The sequence below is a fragment of the Poecilia mexicana genome, unplaced genomic scaffold, assembly GCF_051168715.1.
Source record: "Poecilia mexicana isolate PSO_F unplaced genomic scaffold, ASM5116871v1 scaffold_19, whole genome shotgun sequence".
Lineage (NCBI taxonomy): Eukaryota > Metazoa > Chordata > Actinopteri > Cyprinodontiformes > Poeciliidae > Poecilia > Poecilia mexicana.
The window spans coordinates 25,827,759-25,850,506 of record NW_028263388.1 but is presented as its reverse complement, the minus strand read 5'-3'; the positions used below and the strand labels follow the sequence as shown (position 1 = coordinate 25,850,506).

The window sequence follows — 22,748 nt, the reverse complement described above, 5'->3', positions numbered from 1 at the left end:
GCTTTTGTATACGTCACCCTATACTCTGTGGGTAGTCATGCAGGGTAGTATGCACCCATGTACATCCTGTTTTGCTTTTACAAAACAGTCACTTTTCTGCAGACATCCTCCTCCTCCGTGAATAACGTTATAGTTTTCACCCAGGAGTTTTTTAACCATTCACCAGTCTTATTTTTATAGGAGTTATTTAGAGAAGAATTGTATAAATGTACATAGTTCATCATTGCGTCTGATAAATGCTCCTCATACAGTTACAAAAACCAGATCGTGGAAGGGGAATAGTTGAAGAGATATATCAACATTTCTGTCTGACCATATTTCCGCATTATGCACCTCAAGAAACTTCTGACCAATCAGGCAGATGAAGAAGAACTGGGCCACACTGCGAACTCAAACCCTTCAACATGAAAGTGCATTTGAAGGACACAAGGGTGGAACACTTTCCTTTTTTATTTAGCCACAGCACAAAGTACATGATCTGCTTCCTCTTCAAAACAGTCTAACATTTCAGTTTCCCTCACACAAACTCTGACCTACATGTATGCTTGTTTTGGAGACGGGGTAAAAGGCGACTCAGATGATGTGGGGAATTGAAGTTACACTTCATCATCATTTCTCTCAGATATTTAATTTCACTCCACATTAAACTTTTATCACATAAGCATTCAGAACATCAATGCTATTTATGTTTCTGTTGGTGAGCCATAGCTATACACAAGGATCTTTCAAATAAAACTGAAATCTTAAATCAGGGTATGCACAAAATTTCATCAAAGTTCTCTCACCATCACATTCTTGTCATTGGATGATCACCAGAGTTATGTGAATCAAAGACTAACACATGCAATGTGACACTACTCATAAAGGCACTACTATGGCTACCAAAAAGGATATTTTTTGACTCTCCACCTCACTCACCAGTACAAATTGTTTTACTTTTTTCTCTGTGGATGCCATTGTTGGTAATAAAATAACAATGACCAGCAGGCTCATTTAAATTAATTCTAAAATTCACAAGATAAAATTACCTTCTCCTGCAGGTACCTTGTTGGCAGAGATGAGTAAAACTTTATCTCACTGCAGGTGTCCAACCTGGTCTACCATCAGCACATCGAACACTGGGAACATCTGGATTTCATCTGGGGTCTGGATGCACCTCAAGTTATGTTTCCCTCCATTTTGAAGCTGCTGCAGGAACATCACTAGTGATGCAAAGCACACGTCATTCCTCTTGGGGACCACCAAAGATGTGTTAATTGAAGGTCCAGCAGCCAGATTTAATCAGGAACGTGTTTTTAATGTTGTTTTTGGAGGGGAATGACTATTCAATGACTTTAAAAAAGAAAAAAAAACAGTAGATTGTAGTAGATTGTCTCAATTTGAGTTCAGATAAGTTTTAACTCGCGTCAGTTCTTCCAACACATAGCTGTCATATGTTCTTTAGTCTCTGAAGTGGGACTAGGTTCATGGCTCTAGAACCACAGAACAAGCAGAGTTTAGTTTTCTGGAATATGATCAGTTACACAAAACCCATTCATCCATTCATTCATTCATTCTCTAGCTCCTTGCTCCGTCTAGGTATCATTAAAGTCCAAACTGAACTTCTTGTATTCAACCAGCAGTTAGCTGATTAAAGACAGATAAGTTTTGGGATTAATTTTGATCTCTAAATGTTAAAACATCACCTAGATTTCCAATGTTCCTCAAAAACAAATCTTACCAGAAAGAAAAGCTTTAAACTCTGAATTTGGGTCAAAATAATCAGATTAAATGAATCTGAGCTTCCTACTTTGGTTCTAGTGAAACTTGAATGCAACATAAATTGAAGGTGTTCAGTGATCCAAATCTGAATTATATATTTCAGATTTCAGCTCAAAACCATAATCAAATCTGATTTATGAGCATCCCTGAATACGCAGGTGAAGTTCTGAACTTTAGAGGTTCTGTTTGACCCGTCTCCTGGTTCTGACCAGCCTTTTGACCCAGACAGAACCTGACACACACTTATTCAAACTTTGGAAATTTAATAATTTCCAAATTTGTCCTCAGCTTTCTTCAGAAAAGCTGAGGACAAAAGCCGATTATAAAGCAGAACTGCTTTAGTAAAATAAAAAATTTCAGATGCTGGAATAGAGTTGCAGAGCAGTTTGAGGTATAATCAGATGTCTTTCCCATTTGTCTGTTTTCATTTCACTAGTTACCCCCATTGACTCCTGTGAGAGGAACAATGAGTACCTGTCATGGGAAAATCCACTACAGGGATGTCACCTGTTTTCCCAAATAGAGCCAGGACAAATACTGTGCCTATACTTTGACTTGAAAGAGGCAATCCTGCAACTAATGATGAAAATCATCAGATTTTAGAATCGGAGACATTGATTTTCCACTCTGTTACGGGAAAATCCACCATGTGATGTTCCATTCCACATGTTTTTATTAAATATTGTTACAAAAACATTAAGTACTGTGAATTTTTCTGTGCCATGTTGGGAACTAAAAACCAATAAATGCAAATATTGGTAGAAGTTTTTAAAATTACCAATATTTTCAATGCTGTCAGTAATGAGTAAAAAAAACAACTTTATTTTTTTACAATACAGACATAAATGATTCGTAACTACATGATGTGTTACAATTTCAAGAATAAAACAGAACTGGAAAACTCCATTCTAGTTGCTCATCAAAAAATACTGGGATTTATTTGTTTTGAAGCAAGGTACTTTTAAAAATGCAGGGTGATAACTTTATTTGTGTATTGAACAAAAAATAACTGGTCACCAGTAGATATTTTACACTATCTGTGCCTCTGGTTTAAGAAGATACAAACTGTGAAGTGTTTTTTCTGAGAGTAAACTCAGGGAAATGCAACATCTAAATGGTAAATGGCCTGTACTTGCATAGTGCTTTAAGATCCAATAGTATTTCACACTACATTCATTCATTCACCCATTCACGCACACATGCTGATGAATGCCATTGCTGGCCACCACCAGCAGGCAAGGTATGTGAAGTGCCCTCCCCAAGGACACAACAACAGAGGTGGACAGAGTGGGAATTGCTGAACAATCTCCTACCATTGTCCCCACCATCCAAGAAGAAAGAAAGCACACCAATCCCAGTAGCCTATTTTTGCGCAGAAACATTTAGCTTAATTTAATACAAAAACTATTAGCCTAGCTTACTAACAGGAAGCATGGCCCTAGCACAGCACAGTAAGAATTTACCCAGCTTAGTACAGTAATATTAGCCTAGCTAGCCTACAACAGAAACCTCCTTCAAACTTAGCACACCAAGTGTTAGCCTAGTTTAGCACAGAGTTTGGGATCAGTGTCTCTTCAGCATCATGGATCAGTCTGCGCTCTAATGATGATGCTGTTGGGTGTCCATCAGTTCAGTTTGTCTTCCTGAGCATATTAACAATCTTTGTGAACTTCAGCCGGGTGGCGATGTCCAGTGGAGTTTCTCCATCCTGGAAAACAGAATACAGTTATTAAACATATCAACTGTATAAAAATTATAATTGAAGATGCAGTATGCCACACACACAGCAATTGGTCCCCACAACGTAGTATATGTCAGGAAAATCGTCCCCACAAGGTATTACAAACAAACGCGCACGCACGCACGCACGCACACACACACACAGGCCTGGAAGGTGAAGACCACAGTGGTGCCTGTGGTCATCGGGGCCCTCGGGGCAGTCACCCCCAAACTGGAGCAGTGGCTCAAACAGATCCCAGGAACAACATCAGACATCTCAGTCCAGAAATGTGCAGTTCTAGGCACAGCCAAGATACTGGAGGAGAACCTCAAGCTCCCAGGCCTCTGGTAGAGGACCCGAGCTCAGAGGATGAAAGAGAGAGAGAGTGAGAGAGAGAGACCACCCGTGGAAGGTGAGAAGGGATTTTTTTTATTTTTATAAAAAGAGTCTTGTTTCGTATTGCTAAAACAATCACTATGTATTGACAGTATATTAGTCAAATAATCCTCTGCCTGCCTCCATCCTGTGATCCTACGGCCATCTGCAGAAACATACTGCTCCCAGAGTGATCCGAAACAACCAATCAGAGCCACGAGGAATGTCTATTATACTTGTGTATGTGCTCTTCACACACACACACCCACACAGCATGCACAAGTTCAAGATTGCTGGTTTGCTGCAGCTGTGCTAAAGGCCAATAAACAACATTACAGAAAAACTGTTTATTCGCTGTCATCGGTGGCCATGCTTATTGAAGCAACATCGAAAGCAGTGATCTCAATCTCCAGTCCTCAAAGGCCGTTGTAAAGTACCTTTTCGATGTCTCACTGCTTCAGCACATCTGGCTCCAACATTAGCTCATGAGCAGAGCTCTGTAGGGCTTCACTGCATCCTGGTGGGGCAGTTTGGCCATTTAATTCAAGTGTGTAGGACGAAGGAGAGATCTAAACGTTGCAGGAAGTTACAATTTGGGCTTCCAAATGGACAATAATCTGAAGTCTACAGACAAAATGGTTATAAAGTGGCTTAACTACAACAAAGTTAATGTTTTGGTGTGGGTATCGCAAAGCTTTGATCTCAATCAAGGGTAACAATGGCAGCGTGCTCAGATGCAGAGGCTTTCAGCTGTCTTTGCAACCAGACAAGTTGAACATTTTGATTGGTGGATTTGCTGGAAATTTGCTGAGAATTTGTAGACTTAATTTTAATTTATTAATTGTTGAATAAATGTAGCCTAGGTGTAAATTCAAACTGGAAGACTTTTCAGGCTCATCCTCATAATTTAATAATTTAATCGCTGCATCATGCAAGTCTATCGCAGCCTATCAGCGTTGGCCCACGCCTCCTCATAACCAATCATCAAACATGCCTCTATTTATGAGGATCTCCATCCATGGCTTCATTTGCTCACCAGCTGAACTCAACCCACCTATTCCAATACCCAATGGATGCAACGACTTTCAGCTCTATTAACATCCGGAAAAGTTACATATAATTATCAAGCGATTTAGCTGAAAGCAAGTTATGGATGTCATATGTACATCATTAGTGACTCCACCACACTCATTCCTTCCGGTTGAGAAACCAAGCTCACTGGGACCTCAATGGGTTACAATGGGCTCAGAAAGAAACATTGGCATTGTGAACATTAATAAAAATTAGAATGTGGGAAGAAATAGCGGCTTATAGTCTGGAATTTACGGTACATAAAATTAAGCAAGTATGAAGCTTCTCTTATAGGGAGCATTGAATGTAAAAGGATTATCATACAAAGCATTGCTACTTGCCAAGTTACGCTAAAATATGGGATTGCAGATGATAATAAATGAAGAGTTGCTTGAGAACCGAAGAGCCAGCTCTTCTCTAGGAGCCGAGCCACAAGAACCGGCTTTCTGAAAAGAACTGAACTTCCCATCACAAAACATTCTGCAACAATGTAAAGGAATGTTAACATCATATTGTTTATGGTGCAGTTGTGGACATACTTTGTTCCTGATGTCAGTTTTGGCATTCCGTTTCAACAACAGCGGAACCAGATGGTGATTTTTCCTCTGACAGACATAGTGCAGCGCTGTGTTTCCTTTCTACAGCAGAAAAGACAATGTTGTCAGGACAGTGATCAGAAAGAAGCTGCAATTTGCCATGTCTGCTCCTATTTGGAGTTTCACTCACATAGTCAACGGTGCTGACATTAACACTGCTGCTCAGCACGACATCCATTAGTGCCACACTCTTTCTCTGTTTCTGCAGCTGCAACAAGAACACAAATAGCTGCAGAGGTCAGACATGATGTAGTAAGAAAGTCAGGAGCACAGAGTCCTAATTTTCTCAACTAGCCAGTTACAGTAACATGATGAAGTGAAGCTGCATGGGAACTGGAAAACGCTTTTTGTGTGTCAAGTTACTTAATCAGCTATTGTTCAAATGTTTCACTCATTTTTGGTGAAGTTACATCTGATTGAAATTTGACAAGCCTCAGTTTGGTGAGCAGTGTTTCCCTAACTAATCTGAGGAAAATTGTTCAAAGTGGAGAACAACAAAAGAAGGGCTAGGGCTAAAAACTGCAACAGGCTGACAGGTCAGGGGAGGTAAATCTGTGTCAGGTCTTGTACCCAGGACCTGAGACATGGTATAACACCCTAGGTATTTTACCTGGTACAAGACACGGGTGTTGGGTACCAGTCCTGGGTGCAAGATCTGGTGCCTTGCCTTGCCTTGCCTTGCATGAGATACCCTGGCTTCTTGGTTGTGAACCAACTAAGCCCAACTCTGCTAGCAAGACTTAAAGGGGCAGTACTATGTATTTTCTAGGTAAATAGTGGTATTTTATAGCACAATCAAGTAACTATGTGACCTTTGGTTGTTATAAAAAGTGAAGAAATTAGACTTTGTAGTTTTGTGCCTTGAAATTCGACTTGTCTCTTTAAGAAATTCCTACTTTTCTGAAACCTCACCTTCAGGACGTCATCACAATATCGCTCCTCTATTAACGCTTTAACAAAGTTTTTCCCAGCATTGCACCGAGAAGTAGCCATCAAGAGATTGACTGTACAATGTGGTCGAATTGTATAAGCTTCCCACTGTGTTTGTGTGAAAAGCTATTCTAAACATTAAAAAGCAACAATGTACTATGTCTTGCAAGTAGGGTGCTAGTTGGCTGATTTTACCATGAGGAAATATCCCAGCAGCAGAATAGGCATCAGGATGGTGATCATCAGATAGTCCAAAAGAGACAGAGTCCTCTTAGACACATAGTGAAGACATGTCCTCTGTTTCTGAGGAACACAATGATACAGAGTCAGCACAGCTGATGGTAGTCTAGCTTTTTGACATCAGCATGAGGGCACACCTTATTGGTAAGCTGGGCATTTGCCTTGTTGTCAACCAGATACTTCACCACTTTCAGGTTACCATGACGACAAGCAGCAATGAGGGGCGTGTCCCCAGTGTGTTGATCCTGAACATCCAGCATGGTTGGGTTCTTCTTCAGGATGGTATAAAGCTGATGGAGATCTCCATCATAGGCTGCCTGACAGGCTGACTGGAGGGGTGAGTGACAGAAGGAAGAAGCAGGGGAGAAGTTTCGCATAGGGTCAGACAAAAAAATTAAAATTATTGTCCAATCAAAAAAAAAGATTCAAAATCATGCTTGCATTCTGCTGTGGATAATCTATGGAATGTTGGAAGCTCCAACTATGCAGAAGACGATATGAGATCAACTGAGAGATGAACTGCTCAATCAGGGAGTTCATAATATTCAAACAGCCTGATTATGAACGTTATGAATGCTAACAGTGTCATTCTCCAACAGAAGTTGAAGGTCTTGAGGTAACTCAGGATAATTTAATTGGGTTGACACTTACTCTGCGTACAGTTAAAAGTAAACACTGAATCAAATAAGAATGTTCAATGCTCAGTTTTTAATTTCGATCTAAACATGTTGAGAAGGTAAAAGAAAACATGGGCTTTGTGAGGTTTTACTATCCTGCTTGACTGTCCTGCATGTAGCTCAATATCCATCAAGTCTACATCAATAACAAACAGTTTTGCTATTTGGGATCTGGAAGCCCTCAGTTAGTCTACTTGAGGACTCGTGATGCAGTTGGAAATTGTTTGATCCATGACTGTGCTCCCTGAGAGTTACTAGAGCACTTGTCACAATAGAGTGATTGTCAGATAACAACTTACTTCATTTAATGTGCTTGTCTATCTTAAGGAGCTGTTTTGCGTTAAGTTATCTTCTCTAATACATCTTGCTCAGGCAATGGATGTTGGCTTTGTGTTAAATGTAAATAGTAGACAAAAAAGACTCATTCTACTTTTAGTGTCAGGACCGAATCCAGGTCCAACTTTTAACACAATTGACACACAGGAAGAATTTAAAACCAGGCCATTATACATATTAATTCTTGCAGTTTAACAGAATCAAATGGCCTTTAGGGAGGATTGAAATAACATTACAAGTAATGTAGAAAACATAAATAAATAAAAATTACTTAAGACTGAAATGCACTCAGTGTAATGCACTGAGAGTGAGCGTGTTCATATTTTAGGTTCTTTGAATATTTGCAAATATATTGTGGGTTTCATTTATTCAGCTTGATGAATAATAATGTTGAGGAAATGTTGATGGAGGAAGAAGTGACTGTAGATATTAACAGGCAAGAAGAGTTACTGAAAGTTGTTCAGGGAAACCCAGAGAAAGAACTAGACCAAGACTTCAATCACAAGCACAGTCTGAAAGCGTTCAGGTCAGGGACATGGTTTGGAGAAAAAACATCTCAAGCCAGCAATGGAAAGGTGGAAAGATGGACCCAGATTTCCTTGGACCTTACACCATAACTAAGGTTGATGGGAAAAGTGTTGACATTAAGAGATAGAAATCTATCAATAAGATCAACATTGATCACCTTAAAAGATGCAAGGAGGAGACAACTCAGGATCCCAGGGAAATTGATCAGACCGCCACCTGCATCTGCAGTACCTCTTGCTCCCACCACCACCACAGCACTGCCTTCTGCCGAGACAGAAGTACCACGACAACAACCTGTGGAACTACAGCAAAAGCAGCTTGTACACCACCTTCTGTTAGGCACTTAAAGACACCCAATGTTAATATTTCAATTTTAAAAAATGGCTTTCAAAAATAATTTTTTAAGTTATTGCTATTATTTATTTGAATCCTCCACATATCTATAACAAATAATTTTGCGTCTTATTTTACATTATGAAAGGATTTTCTCTTTGCCATTGTTCAACTACATCAGAGCAAATTCAAATTAATTAAACCGGAGAAATCCACTTCCTGATCTCCATCTGAATTTCATGCGTCATCTAGGTCACGTGTCTTCAACCAAGCAATAGCCATGTGCTGGTCAGATACGCCTTTGTCGACTAATCCTTTAAAAATTTTCTCACCTGTTTCTTGTGTCTGTTTTGATTTACCGTTACTTTTTGATGCCTTTCCATCATAAATTAATTGATTCTAGAGGGTTAATTCAGCTCTGGCACAGGGGATTTAGCCGACCGAGTTGGGAGCTCTGATTCAATGCGTCAGCTCACCTCAGCACCATATGTCAACCACAGTTTCTTTTACATATTTTAACGGCAGAACATAGCCATTCAATGCGATGCTCCGTCAAACTGTGTTCAGCCTCAAATACAAAACAATACATCTTCTCCATCAATGCAATAATGGAGAAGAAGGGGTATATGAGGCCCCTTACAATCATAGGGGTCTAATATGCAGTCCATATTTTACGCACGTCAGCATGTATAAAAATACGGTGGCCGACAGGTGCAAATGCGCAGCAAAAGAGAAAACATGCAAACAAAAGAAAAGACACACCCCCGAATGAAATGCAGCAAACAAAAAAGAAAACACCCCCGAATGAAATGCAGCAAACAAAAAGAGAGACGCAAACAAAAAAGAAAACACCCCCGAATGAAATGCAGCAAACAAAAAAGAAGACACCCCCGAATGAAATGCAGCAAACAAAAGTGTTGAAAACGGAAGTGCTCCAGACCACTAGGGGGAGTCTAACAAAAAATAGCTGTGTCCGAATTCAGGCTCTGCATCCTTTAAAGCGGGTGTTCAGAAAAGCAGCAATGGCGACAAAATAATTTTTGCTGTATTACACTTAAAATTACACAAAATTATTTTTTACAATGTTTTTAGGCGAGAATGTAGATGTATAGATTTGAAATATCTGCTCGGTTCATTAATAAATCACCTACTTCCAATATTGCTCCGACGTTTTCGGAGATGTCTTCTCCCGCTGCATTAACAGCCAGCTTCACTCGCAAGCTGTCAGCTGGCCGGGCGCTCCATGTAGATATTAAGTTAGGTAGTAGTAAAATCTTTTGGTTAAGTAAAGTATTTAATTTATTCCTGAGCAAATGGGTTTGACTGATTAAAGTTAAGCCTTCAAACATAGTTTATTTAACTGTAATGTCTTACTACCTGAGATCTGGAGAGTATTTGAAAATGAATAATATCCCTTGTATACATTAAACATTTTAGAATCAGACAGATTTTCTTTTTACTATGGAACAACGTTTATTACAAAAGGTGAAGAATAATACAGAAATAAAGAGTAAAAAACAACTGAGTCCGTTTTTTTTCTTTCGCTGCTCTGTGCTTCACGTTGTCACGGTTGCTAAGCAACATAACGCCGAGATGGAGGCTAGGCAGCTAGCCGGAGGCTACAGCTTCTCTCTTCTGGTCGTCCATATTCGTGGCCTTCGAAGGACCCGTCTTCTGTAGATCGGGCCGTTTCTCACATAGACATAATAAAAGGACAGACGCCTAATGAACCGCTCTCGTCTTATCAATACATACTTATATAAGTATACAAACATAAATAAATAATCATTAATACTGAATAATATACATTAGGCTATGCATGATTATGCACACACACACACACACATATATATATATATATATATATATATATATATATATATATATATATATATATATATATATATATAGGGTGGAATGGTTACTTCGACACCCACAGTCTACAATGACTGCCAAACAACTGGTAGCTCAGTGTTCCAACATCCGCAAACGGCAACTGCTATCACAACTTGAGATTGACGAGATACAACACAAATGCTACGGCAAGAGGGAGGAGCCCGGATGTAAGGTCAGGGGGGAGTTAACTACAACTCCCCACCCCGAGACTGGGTATGCAGCCCCAGTAATGAACGAACTATCAAAGCTGAACGAGACAGCAACTGACCTGAGAGACAGAATCATGGCCCGAATGAACACCAGGCAACCCCGACGCCAATTACAACGGCTGAGTGAAGTACCATCAGATAGTCTCATTGAAGATGTGAATGCAGCATTGAGAACAATCCCTACCAACACCATAACAGAAACCAATGAGCTGATATACAACTCAGCATCAGTGATCCTTGAAATGCTCAGCTATAAGAGCAACCATGAGACCCAATATCCATCATGGAAAAGACGGTTAGAGGCTAAGATCAAGATAACAAGGAGAGAAGTGAGCCAGCTGTCAGAGCTCCTAAGGGGTGCAATGAAAAGATCAGTACCCAAGAAGTACAGCCAGATGCCCATACCTGAAGCACTCGAAACTGCCAAACAAAGGCTCCAAGCCTTGGCCAGCCGCCTAAAGAGATACACAAGAGAGAATGAAGCCAGGAGGATCAACCGGCTCTTCTCCACCCAACCAGCTAAAGTGTACTCTCAATGGCAGGGTACTAACAACAGAGCAGACCCACCAAGGCTGGAGACTGAACAATACTGGAAAGGCATATGGGAAAGGGAGGCGTCCCACAACAGCAATGCACAGTGGCTAACCTCTCTACGAGAGGACCACAGTAACCTCCCTGAACAAGCCCCGGTAACCATCACTGTGGCAAATGTCCAAGAAAGAGTCTCGGGTATGAAAAACTGGACAGCACCAGGGCCTGACATGATCCATGCCTACTGGCTAAAGAAACTCACTGCCCTCCACGAGCGACTGGCAGCTCAACTGAACCAGCTGCTACAAAATGGGACTCACCCTGAATGGCTAACTAAAGGGCGCACAATCCTGATCCAGAAGGACCCCTCAAAGGGTTCAGTCCCATCCAACTATCGGACGATAACCTGTCTCTCTACAACATGGAAGCTCATGTCAGGCATCATAGCGGCTAAGATAAGCGGACACATGGATAAATACATGAACACGGCACAGAAGGGCATCGGCATAAATAGTAGAGGAGCCAAACACCAACTCCTTGTAGACCACACAGTCGCCCGAGACTGCAAAACCCGACACACCAACCTGTGCACCGCTTGGATTGATTACAAGAAAGCCTATGACTCAATGCCACACACCTGGATCATTGAATGCTTAGAGATGTACAACATCAATAGGACTCTAAGAGCCTTCATTGCAAACTCGATGGGGCTGTGGAAAACCACCCTTGAAGCCAACTGCAAACCACTTGCACAAGTTTCCATCAAATGTGGCATATACCAAGGAGATGCTCTGTCCCCACTGCTGTTCTGCACAGGCCTGAACCCCCTCAGCCAAATCATCAACAAGACTGGCTACGGATACCGACTTAAGAATGGGGCCACAATCAGTCACCTCCTCTACATGGATGACATCAAGCTGTACGCCAAGAGCGAGCGAGACATCGACTCACTGATCCACACCACCAGGATCTACAGCACTGACATTGGGATGTCATTCGGACTAGAGAAGTGTGGCCGGATGGTTACAAAGAGAGGGAAGGTCGTCCACACAGAAGGGGTCTCACTCCCAGAAGGAACAATAGCAGAAATAGAGCACAGCTACAAGTACCTGGGAATACAGCAAGCAAATGGCAACCTCGATGAGGTCACAAGGAAAGGAGCCACAGCCAAATACCTCCAACGAATAAGGCAAGTCCTGAGAAGCCAGCTCAATGGCAAGAACAAGATCCGTGCAATAAACAGCTATGCCTTGCCAGTAATCAGATACCCTGCCGGAATAATTAGCTGGCCAATGGAAGAGATGAAGGCCACGGATGTTAAGACTCGGAAGCTACTAACCATGCATGGAGGGTTCCACCCCAAATCCAGCACCCTGAGACAGTACACGAGCCGTAAGGAAGGAGGCAGAGGACTAGTGAGTGTGAGAGCCACTGTCCAGGATGAAACATCCAAGATCCATAAATACATCAAGGACAAAGCCTCAACGGACGATGTGCTCAGCGAATGTCTCAGGCAATGGGGAACAGAGGACGAGGTGCTGGAGGAACCATCATGGGAAGACAAGCCCCTACATGGGATGTACCACCGACAAATAACTGAAGTGGCTGATATCAGGAAATCCTACCAATGGCTGGAGAAAGCTGGACTCAAGGACAGCACGGAGGCCCTCATCCTGGCCGCCCAGGAACAGGCCCTAAACACCAGAGCAATAGAAGCTCAGATCTACCACACCAGACAAGACCCAAGGTGTAGGTTGTGCAAGGAGGCCTCTGAGACAGTCCAGCACATAACAGCAGGGTGCAAGATGCTGGCAGGGAAAGCGTACATGGAACGACATAACCAAGTGGCGGGCATAGTGTACAGGAACATCTGTGCAGAATATGGACTGGAAGCCCCGAGGTCAAAATGGGGGACACCCCCAAAGGTGGTGGAGAATGACCGAGCTAAGATCCTGTGGGACTTCCAGATCCAGACAGACAAGATGGTAATGGCGAACCAACCGGACATTGTGGTGGTGGATAAAGAACAGAGGAAAGCCGTTGTGGTGGATGTAGCAATACCAAGTGACCACAACATCAGGAAAAAGGAGCATGAGAAACTGGAGAAATACCAGGGCCTCAGAGAGGAACTGGAGAAGGCCTGGAAGGTGAAGACCACAGTGGTGCCTGTGGTCATCGGGGCCCTCGGGGCAGTCACCCCCCAACTGGAGCAGTGGCTCAAACAGATCCCAGGAACAACATCAGACATCTCAGTCCAGAAATGTGCAGTTCTAGGCACAGCCAAGATACTGCGCAGAACCCTCAAGCTCCCAGGCCTCTGGTAGAGGACCCGAGCTCAGAGGATGAAAGAGACCACCCACGGAGGGTGAGAGGGGAATTTTTTTTTTATATATATATATATAATGTTTTCCAGCCTACGAGTTCTGGTTTAAGAGTGATTCAGCAGCTGAGATTGGGTACAAAATCCGATACGAGATTCATCCGTGCTGTGCAGTGAATCTGTCTCTCCCTTCTTCCTCACGTCGTAGGAAACCTTCAAAACAAAAACGGGACATTTTCGAGTTATCTTACGTTGACTGAGTTAAATAATTAAATAATAGCCATTGTCATCTGTGTAAACTTTGCTGGTGAATCTTAAGATTTTTATAATATTGTTTCATTTCTATAGTAGGCTCTTGTATCAGATAATCTAAATGTTGGAGAATGACTGAAACATTTTAAGATTTACGGAATCTCGGTTAGCTGTCAGAGCGGGGGCTGAACACCAAGCACTATAGCTAGCATTAGCTGGTATTTCGCCAGTGGACATAAATACAGTATAGTAATATTCTAATCACAAAAATACACAGTAATATGTCCATCTTACTTGCGAAAAGTCTGTCGAGCCCTCACGTCAGTAGTCCGTCGATCCGATCAACAATATTCCGCAGTGCTGAAGGCATCTTCTGCTGTTTTGGTTTAGCAAAGCAAAGTGTATTTGCGCCGGAGCAGCCAATCGTGGGGGGCAGGGGGGTGTACTCTTTTATTATGTCTATGCTTCGAAGGATCAGTTTCTCAGGGCCCTTGAAAGGATGCAGAGCCTGAATTCGGACACAGCTATTTTTTGTTATAGACTCCCCATAGTGGTCTGGAGCACTTCCGTTTTCAACACTTTTTGTTTGCTGCATTTCATTCGGGGGTGTTTTCTTTTTTGTTTGCTGCATTTCATTCGGGGGGGTGTCTTTTCTTTTGTTTGCATGTTTTCTCTTTTGCTGCGCATTTGCACCTGTCGGCCACCGTATAAAAATGAACGTGGCATGAACGTTTGTGGAAACATACGCAAACGAAAATGTGTGGCAGCCATGCAAATGTTTTTGTGGACAATAACAAACTACAAAGTACCAAAACTCACCTAAATACACTGAAAGCTAACTCTATGCAGTGTTATTTAGACCAAGAACCATCAAACCCAATGTTTGTTCATGATTTTAATCTTTTATTGTTTAAACATAAACGATGAAACTAAACAACATTTATCCTCAGACAATAACATAACACACACAAAATAAACAAAATAAAAGGATTTGAAAACCTCACTCAAATTAAAATAAAAATAATAAAAATTGTCCACAAAAAAAATTTGTTAGATATAATGCATTGGTCTGTCCATCGAAGCACATGAAATTATCTGTGGGCTAATTTAATTCTCACTGAATGAAAACGTAAGTAAGTAAACTTTATTTATATAGCACCTTCACAGACATAAAAATCACAAAGTGCTTTACAAAAAAGGAAACACATCAATAATAAAAGAATCTAAAATCAAAGCGGGGTTGGATCAGCTTCAAACAGATAAGGTTTGATCATGTTTAAGGTGATGGAGATGTGTAGACAATAACACACATATAAAAGTAGCTTCACAAAAGTCTCTGATGGAGAACATTGCCAATAGAAGGTTTTGGAGTGAGTGTTTGTTCAAAAACCATATTGATCTGCTGGGATGTGTTGATGATGGTTTACTAGCATAGATTGCCCAGACTGATCATCCTGGAGCTATGAGCAAAACTTGAAGAAGGAGCCGTGTGTTAACGGTGCAGCTGGAACTGCAGACAGGTCACAGTCATCCTTCAGTCAAATCATGCCAGCTTTGTGAATGTGCCTTTATGGACAGAAAGCATCTCCATTCTGTAAATGTGCAACTCATACACATGATTCCTCCATTTAGAATAAAGTTCCACATTTCACACTCACTGCAAAGGTCTCTGACATGGTGTCTTTAAATTCTCGCTGGACGTTCCGCTGTTCAAGCATTTCCACCTGGATCTCTTTATTTTCTTTTTTATCTATTTGGAATTTTTTCTTTAAAATTTATTGTTTTTAATTTTAGTGAGGTCACCTTATGTGCCCTGAAAACACCTTTTAAATCAAATATATAATAATAATTAATAAGGACCGTTGCCATGGTTATTGCTTCAAGAGGTGTCAGCCTAATGTAGTTATGGGTGGTGACAGGGCGGACCGTAGACATAATATAAGGATAGACGCCTCATGGACCGCTCTCTCCTATTGTCGCTGACGAGATTTAGGGCGGCCATCTTGGAGCGGTACAACACTCTACTCAGTGTTATGTGTTTAGCAACACAATGACGTATCAGCGCATTTAATCGATCATAACACACTTTTTTGTTACTGTAAACCATATTCAAACATCTATCAAAGCAACATTAATAAACAATTGTATTTTTTAAGTATGTTTTTAATACATAGTTCATCATATTTAAATATGCTTAGTGGCTATAACAATAGAATAGGAATGGAATATTCTGATATCGATGTATGAAGAGCATATTACAAAGCACACAGGCGTTCATAATTTATTTAATAAATTATTTAGTAATATCAATACATATTTATATAACTATACAAACACAAATAATGATTAAAACTGAATAATATATATTGGATACATGTTTTATACACTATATATATATATATATATATATATATATATATATATATATTCAGCAGCTGCTGAGATTGAGTCTAACATCCGATCCGAGATTCATCCGTGCTGCAGTGAATCCGTCTCTCTTTAAAGATATTTCCCTCTTCTTCCTCACATCGTGTCTTTAGAAAACTTTCAAAACAAAAACGGAAGATTTAGGATGTATCTTACTTTTGACAGAGTGAAAGAATATAAATAATAGTCTTTACCACCTGTGTAAACTTTGCTGGTGAATGTTATAACACATAAGTTTTATGATATATGTTACATTGTTTCATTTCTAATATAGGCTCTTGTGTCAGATAATCTAAGTCAATGTTAGAGAATAATTAATTTTTTTAGATTTACAGAATCTCAGTTAGCCTTCATAGCGGGGCTAAACCCATATTACACTGTAGCTAATATTAGCTGGTATCTCGCCGGTGGACATAAATACAGTAAAGTAATATTCTAATCACAATATATACACAATAATATGTCCATCTTACTTGTGAAATGTTGTCTGTGGAGCCCTCACATCAATAATCCATAGATCCGAACAACAATATCCCTCAGTGCTGAGGCATCTTCTGCTGATTTGGTTGAGCAAAGTAGGAGGGACGACCGCTCCAAGATGGCCGCCGTATTTCCTGGGCCGGAGTAGCCAATGCGGGGTCTACTCTTATATTATGTCTATGGGGCGGACCAGCAGCTGCGCTCCATTTCCCGCAAAATGGGATTTATAAACCAAAGGTGCGCAGTGCGTACGCACAGCTTTATACATCAGATTATTTTGTGCCCCGCACTTTTCTAAATTTGTCCTTGCGAGTTTTTAAAAGTGTGAAAGCTGCGCACTCTTTTATATAGGGCTGAAACGATTCCTCGAATGATTCGAGTACCTCGATTACTAAAATTCCTCGAGGAAAATTTACCTGCCTCGAAGCTTCGTTAATTTATGTTTTATTAGTTAGCGCACCGTGTTCCGGCCGGGACTTCATTTGCGTTGCGCGGAGCTCTCACTTCCGCCTCTAAGTTGTTGACAAAAGCTAAGTCTCAGCGGCATAAAGTCCAATCTTCAAGATTGGCCCGTGGGGATTTTATTGATTGATGATAATGCCCGACTTTTTATCGTTTTTGGGGAACCAATAAGCATCCTTAAAATGACTGGGGAATGCCTGGAGTACGGCAGCATTTCTCCTCCGGGGCTGCTGGTTGAAAGCGAACGGCGGGAAGAGCGCTGAGGTGAGCGGATAGCCTGAACAGGGCGGGCGGCTGAGTAGCTGATGCTTACCGTGTAAATGTAGCTTTACCGACGAACCGCACAATAAATTTCATATCCCGGTCTGAAGAAACGGGTGGCGGAGCGCATCGTACATGGCTGGTAGATGAGTTTCTGAGTGTGACCAGTGAAGGTGTCGTAAATATCCCGTATTGCTTCCCCCCGTGTTCGTCCCCCGGTCTAACGGTTCGTCAGTCCGCTGGTCTATTTCCTCCCCTCCACCCCATCTTACGTTCGTTCATTCGCCCTCTCCTCCCACTCCAGGCGGCATTTCCCGTATTTTCAAACCCAAAGCGTGACAGGTTAGGTGGCATGGTGAGTTTAATTAATCTATTAAACTCACTGAAGATGAATACATAAACTAAAAGCTGGATTGTAGACATTTTTTGTAAGCATATTTGTGAGCCTGCCTCTTTGTTATTAAATTCAATATAATTTCAGATTTTTCTATAACTTTTCTTCTGGTTAACTTAGAAAGTGAGCTATTATTGTTACAGGTTAGTTTTCTAAACTACAAAAAAGCAACTGTTAGGGATGCTCAAATATGAAAAATTGGACTGATATTGATATCTGATAGTAACACCGGTATTATGCCAGATTTACCAATATTTCATTTTAGAATTTTTTTTAAAATCCGATTACTCGATTAATCGTAAGAATAATCGATAGATTACTCGATTACTAAAATATTCGTTTACAACAGCCCTACTTTTATACATGAGGCCTCACACAAGGCCTCACATGTCTGTATTTAAGCAGATCACATAATTCTTCTTCTTCTTCTTTTGATTTTTATTGGCGGCTGGCATCCAACTTAAGGTGCATTTACCGCCACCTACCAGACTGGAGTGTGGTCATCAGAGATCTCAGGGGGAATTTAACACGCCTCAAAGATGTGTACGATGTGCAAATTCACATCTAACACATTCATTAAATACATGTAAGAATGCATGAGCATGTACTGGCATACACACACATGCTTACACATATTCTAAATACGATTCATTAACCCAGTGTTATTTAAGAACCTAAATAAAAGATATCTAACATAATTTGATTTATTACCTAGTAGATTGATCATAGGCAGTCCTATATTCTTTCTGCTTAGTAATGACTTTAAAAGCTGACGTTCCTCTGAGTATTTATCACATTCTAACAATACATACGTAATTACTCTTCTTCTCGCTGCTCTTCAAGAAGAGAGCACGCTATTGCCCCTGTTACGTCAATCCGCGTTTCCCCATCAGATACGGTTCCCCCTGAGTTTTCTTGCCGCTCCGCACCGCCCAGGCGGCATAATACGCGTGTGCTCGTGACAAGCACTGAGAAAGCACGCGCGTGGCAAGCACGCGCTTGTTCGGCGCGCTTGTCTGAGGAACTATGGACACAGTGAAAGCTCAAACAACATGTTTCGGCAAAGTTGTCACACTTTCTTCGCGTTTTGCGGGAAACTAATAATAATAATAATAATAATAATAATATAAGAAGAAGAAGAGTAATAATAATAATACAAAACGTATATTATAATTATTTTAAATTTAAATATATGTTGAGCATATATATATGTATATATATATATATATATATATATATATATATATATATATATACATATATACACTGTAAAACAGGGGGAACACTATCTGATGGGTGAAATGTGGCCATCAGATAGTGTTCCCCACTGTAAAACAAGGGGAACGTTATCTGATGGGTAATATTGAGCATCAAAATGCATTGCCCTGTTTTTATTTTATATATATATATATATATATATATATATATATATATATATATATATATATATATATATATATATATATATATATATATACATATGCTCAACATATATTTAAATTTAAAATAATTATAATATATACGTTTTGTATTATTATTATTACTCTTCTTCTTCTTATATTATTATTATTATTATTAGTTTCCCGCAAAACGTGAAAAAAGTGTGACAACTTTGCCGAAACATGTTGTTTGAGCTTTCACGGTGTCCGTAGTTCCTCAGACAAGCGCGCCAAACAAGCGCGTGCTTTCTCAGTGCTCGTCACGAGCACGCGCGTATTTTGCCGCCTGGGCGGTGAGGAGCGGCAAGAAAACTCAGGGGGAACCGTATCTGATGGGGAAACGCGGATTGACTATTAAGATATTTAAGATATCTCCAATTATATTTTGACTAGACAAAATAACTATTTGAGATATCTCTAATTACATTCTGACTAGTCGAAATGACGTCAGATTTACCATTGACTTGTATGGAGACTTCAATTCAAGATATCTCAAATGAATTACTATCTGAAATACACATTTAAGATATCTACAATTAAATTATGACTAGTCATAAAGTAAATTCAAGATATCTCAATTTTAGTTTTGACTAGTCATAATTCTAATTAAAGATATCTCGAATTACTCCATAGTTCAAGATATCTTAAATGTATTTTTGGATAGGAGAAATGTAATTTTGACTAGTGAAAACTGAATTATAGATATCTTAAATTAAAATAATGACTAGACAAAATTAAATTAAAGATATCTTGAATTGTAATTTTGACTAGTCAAAATTCCTTTTTAAGATATCTCTAATTCAATATAGATATCTTGAATTACACAGCTTTTCTATTTAAGATATCTTAAATTGACATTCTGACTAGTCAGAATGACATTATTGATATCTTGAATTAGTATTCTATCTAGTCAAAACGTCCCTGACTTATGTAGCAATTTGAAAGTTTAATAATAAAACAATGAAAAATAGAGAAAACGAAAAAAGATGTTGAAAATGCGCCACTTTCATGTTGAAAATGGTTTGACAATAGCAAGTTTAGCTTTTCCTGCCGTTTGTAAGTGCATTTGGTTCGTTGGAAATGAATAAACAGGAAATTCTTTGCAGATATCAGAAGCAGTCTTATAGTTTATGAAGTTTTGCTATCTCCGCATTTCCAACATTGTCGAGCTCTTTCTAATTTGTGGCATTTACTGACAATTTTGTGCAGGAAACATAAAATTCTGCAGGCAACTGTTTGGACACCACAAAGGGGCTTCCACGTCATTCTTAATTCAGATATCTAATTTTGACTAGTCATAATTGTGTTGAAGATATCTTAAATCGTAATTACGGTTATGTGTCCAGTTGTTACGTCGTCAAAATGTAAATACAGATATCTTAAATTACCATTCCGGATAGTCAAAATGTAGTTTTGTATAGTCAAAATGCATTTTTTGATATCTGGAATGTAATTACGGATAGTCAGACGAAACCGAATTTATGTTAAAACGGCTTGCCATAGAATCATAGATTTTAGTACAACACCTGGACTGGGAGGAAGGTATACCTATCCGACCGCAACACCTGTGGACCAGACGGAACTCAGGCGGGCGCGCGACGCGTAATCTGAACGGAGCTGATGTTCGGTCGTCTCAGAATAAAATATCAGAAATAAACGAACTGGAGGATCAGTTCGGGACAAAAACTGAAGGTTTCAACTTACCTCCGAGTAAACCAGCCCCATGACGGTAGCAACACGCCTGAAAAAGTCGTCAACGCCCCGAAACGTCAGCGGGAATACTTCCGGTATAACATTTCAGATTAAAAGCTACCTCTCTACTTGCAGCTTAATGTGATTCAAACGGTTGCTGGAGGAGGTTTCTGTTGTGTTACTTGAAGAAAACGCAAGAAGCCGTTTCCCGTGTTCTAACACCACTTTATTTTCTTTGCCACACGTGTATCATCTTCTTCTTCCAGCAGGGCCGAGCTCAAGTCGTGACACCACACCTAATTAGGGCACTTCCGCTGACATGCCATTAGGCGTCACAAGTCCCACTGTTTTCGGGGCTAGCTGTCAGTGTTGCCACTGACTTCGGCAAATGGACTACATTAGTAGTCCATTAGTCGAATACACAACAGGTATCAGGGATGCCATTGGCTTCGGCACCTTTGCAATAACTGAGTCTGGCTTCCACTAGAGCTGCCGTTAGGTGTCCAGAAGGTTTCAGAGCTGTCACAACTGGTGCCGATGTTTTGGGAGATCGCAATGCCAGTTTTTGGAAAACGTGTTACTTATATTGCCTGTTTATTTTCAATGGTAATTGTATTGGTTAATTATCCGTTTAACACCTTGAATATTTTTCACTTAATTTAATTGAAGGAAGATGGCCAAAGTAATTGAATCTACCACTAAGTGTCACTGTTACAGTGGAACCTGTTGAACCCGTTGGGTTGCCAGATAGGGCTTTGGCCAAGATGGAAATGCATAGTAGTTGTGTAAAACGTATATTGTAGAAATTAATAAAGTTTGGAAAAAAAATTAAACGTAATGAAATATTATAATTTCTCAGAGGAATAATATGTTATTTGATCCTGATGTAAATTCACACGTTGACTAAACATGAATTTTACAGTAGACTTCAAATGGTTTCAGAGAGGGATTTTATAATACATAAAGACTTTAGTTCTTGGCTATTGAAAACTTAAATGATAAATTATTGCTGTTTAAAGTATTTACATACAATGGCTAATAAATATTGACAAATCAATTACTATGCATATACTTTGTTACATAAACTTAAAAAAATGTTGAAACATGTCTGCCAATTAAAATAATATGTAAACAGCACAATTTTCATTTAAAAAAGCATTTACATCTAAAGTATAACCCAAAGTAATTTTTATTTCCAAAAATATGTAACAAGCTTGTTCTTAATGCTGCTTAGGATTCACACATTGTCAAAGTTTTGAGGTGTACATACTTTCTGTTTTGACTTACTTCAGTGTAAAAAATTTGAAGGTGGTTTAACTTGAAAGTGAAAGTCTTCCTGCTGCCTTGAAAATGCTATTGAAATGCATTTTGTAGTTCAGATTTTATTCATTGTGTCATCTTTACATACAATGGCTGTTTTAATAAGAAAATGTTAAAGACAATGTCCAGAACCAGAAACAAACACGGAGAACCAACCTTCATTTATGCAGCACAAATCTGGAATAAACTTCACAATTAATGAAAAATAGCAGATATTAAATTTATTAAATAATAACAAGTAATAACTCTTTAAAACTGGTTAACAGACATTTTCGAAAAATTATAATAACATGTTTTCCAAAAACTTTGCATTATTTTAAAAAAAACTCTGAAAGTTATAGTGGCTGCCTGGTCTATTACTTTCATGGGAACTTATGACATCCTGTGAACTGTCATGGAACCATGCTGAACATAATGGCCAAAGTAATTGAATCTACCACTAAGTGTCACTGTTACAGTGGAACCTGTTGAACCCGTTGGGTTGCCAGATAGGGCTTT

General features: G+C 39.7%; 2 protein-coding genes and 1 long non-coding RNA gene across 3 annotated transcripts in view; 1 reads left to right on the top strand and 2 right to left on the bottom strand.

The window, feature by feature from the left end:
- Positions 1–2,455, top strand: part of lipf (lipase F, gastric type) — a 38,900-nt gene extending 36,445 nt beyond the window's left edge. Inside the window, exon 11 of the mRNA XM_088016464.1 lies at positions 1,084–2,455. Coding sequence (XP_087872590.1) covers positions 1,084–1,206 — 123 coding nt within the window. The 3' untranslated portion in view covers positions 1,207–2,455. The remainder of the gene's footprint in view (positions 1–1,083) is intronic.
- The window catches only part of LOC148153795 (uncharacterized), a 186,741-nt gene that overhangs the window by 18,667 nt on the left and 145,326 nt on the right, over positions 1–22,748 (bottom strand). The window lies entirely within an intron of this gene.
- On the bottom strand, positions 433–21,043 carry ankrd22 (ankyrin repeat domain 22). Its single transcript, XM_088016471.1, has 6 exons — positions 20,943–21,043; positions 6,831–7,022; positions 6,649–6,756; positions 5,654–5,731; positions 5,467–5,565; positions 433–3,469 (listed from the first exon to the last, which is right to left on the bottom strand). The coding sequence occupies exons 1-6, from the start codon at positions 20,961–20,963 to the stop codon at positions 3,392–3,394; spliced, it is 576 nt and encodes a 191-aa protein (XP_087872597.1). The 5' UTR covers positions 20,964–21,043; the 3' UTR covers positions 433–3,391.

Coding starts and splice junctions, on each gene's coding strand:
- ankrd22 (XM_088016471.1), bottom strand. CDS start 20,963: ATGGGGCTGGTTTACTCGGAG. Junction 5,566..5,653: donor ATGTCAGCACCGTTGACTAT/GTGAGTGAAACT, acceptor TTTCTGCTGTAG/AAAGGAAACACAGCGCTGCA. Junction 3,470..5,466: donor AAACTGACATCAGGAACAAA/GTATGTCCACAA, acceptor TCTGTTTTCCAG/GATGGAGAAACTCCACTGGA.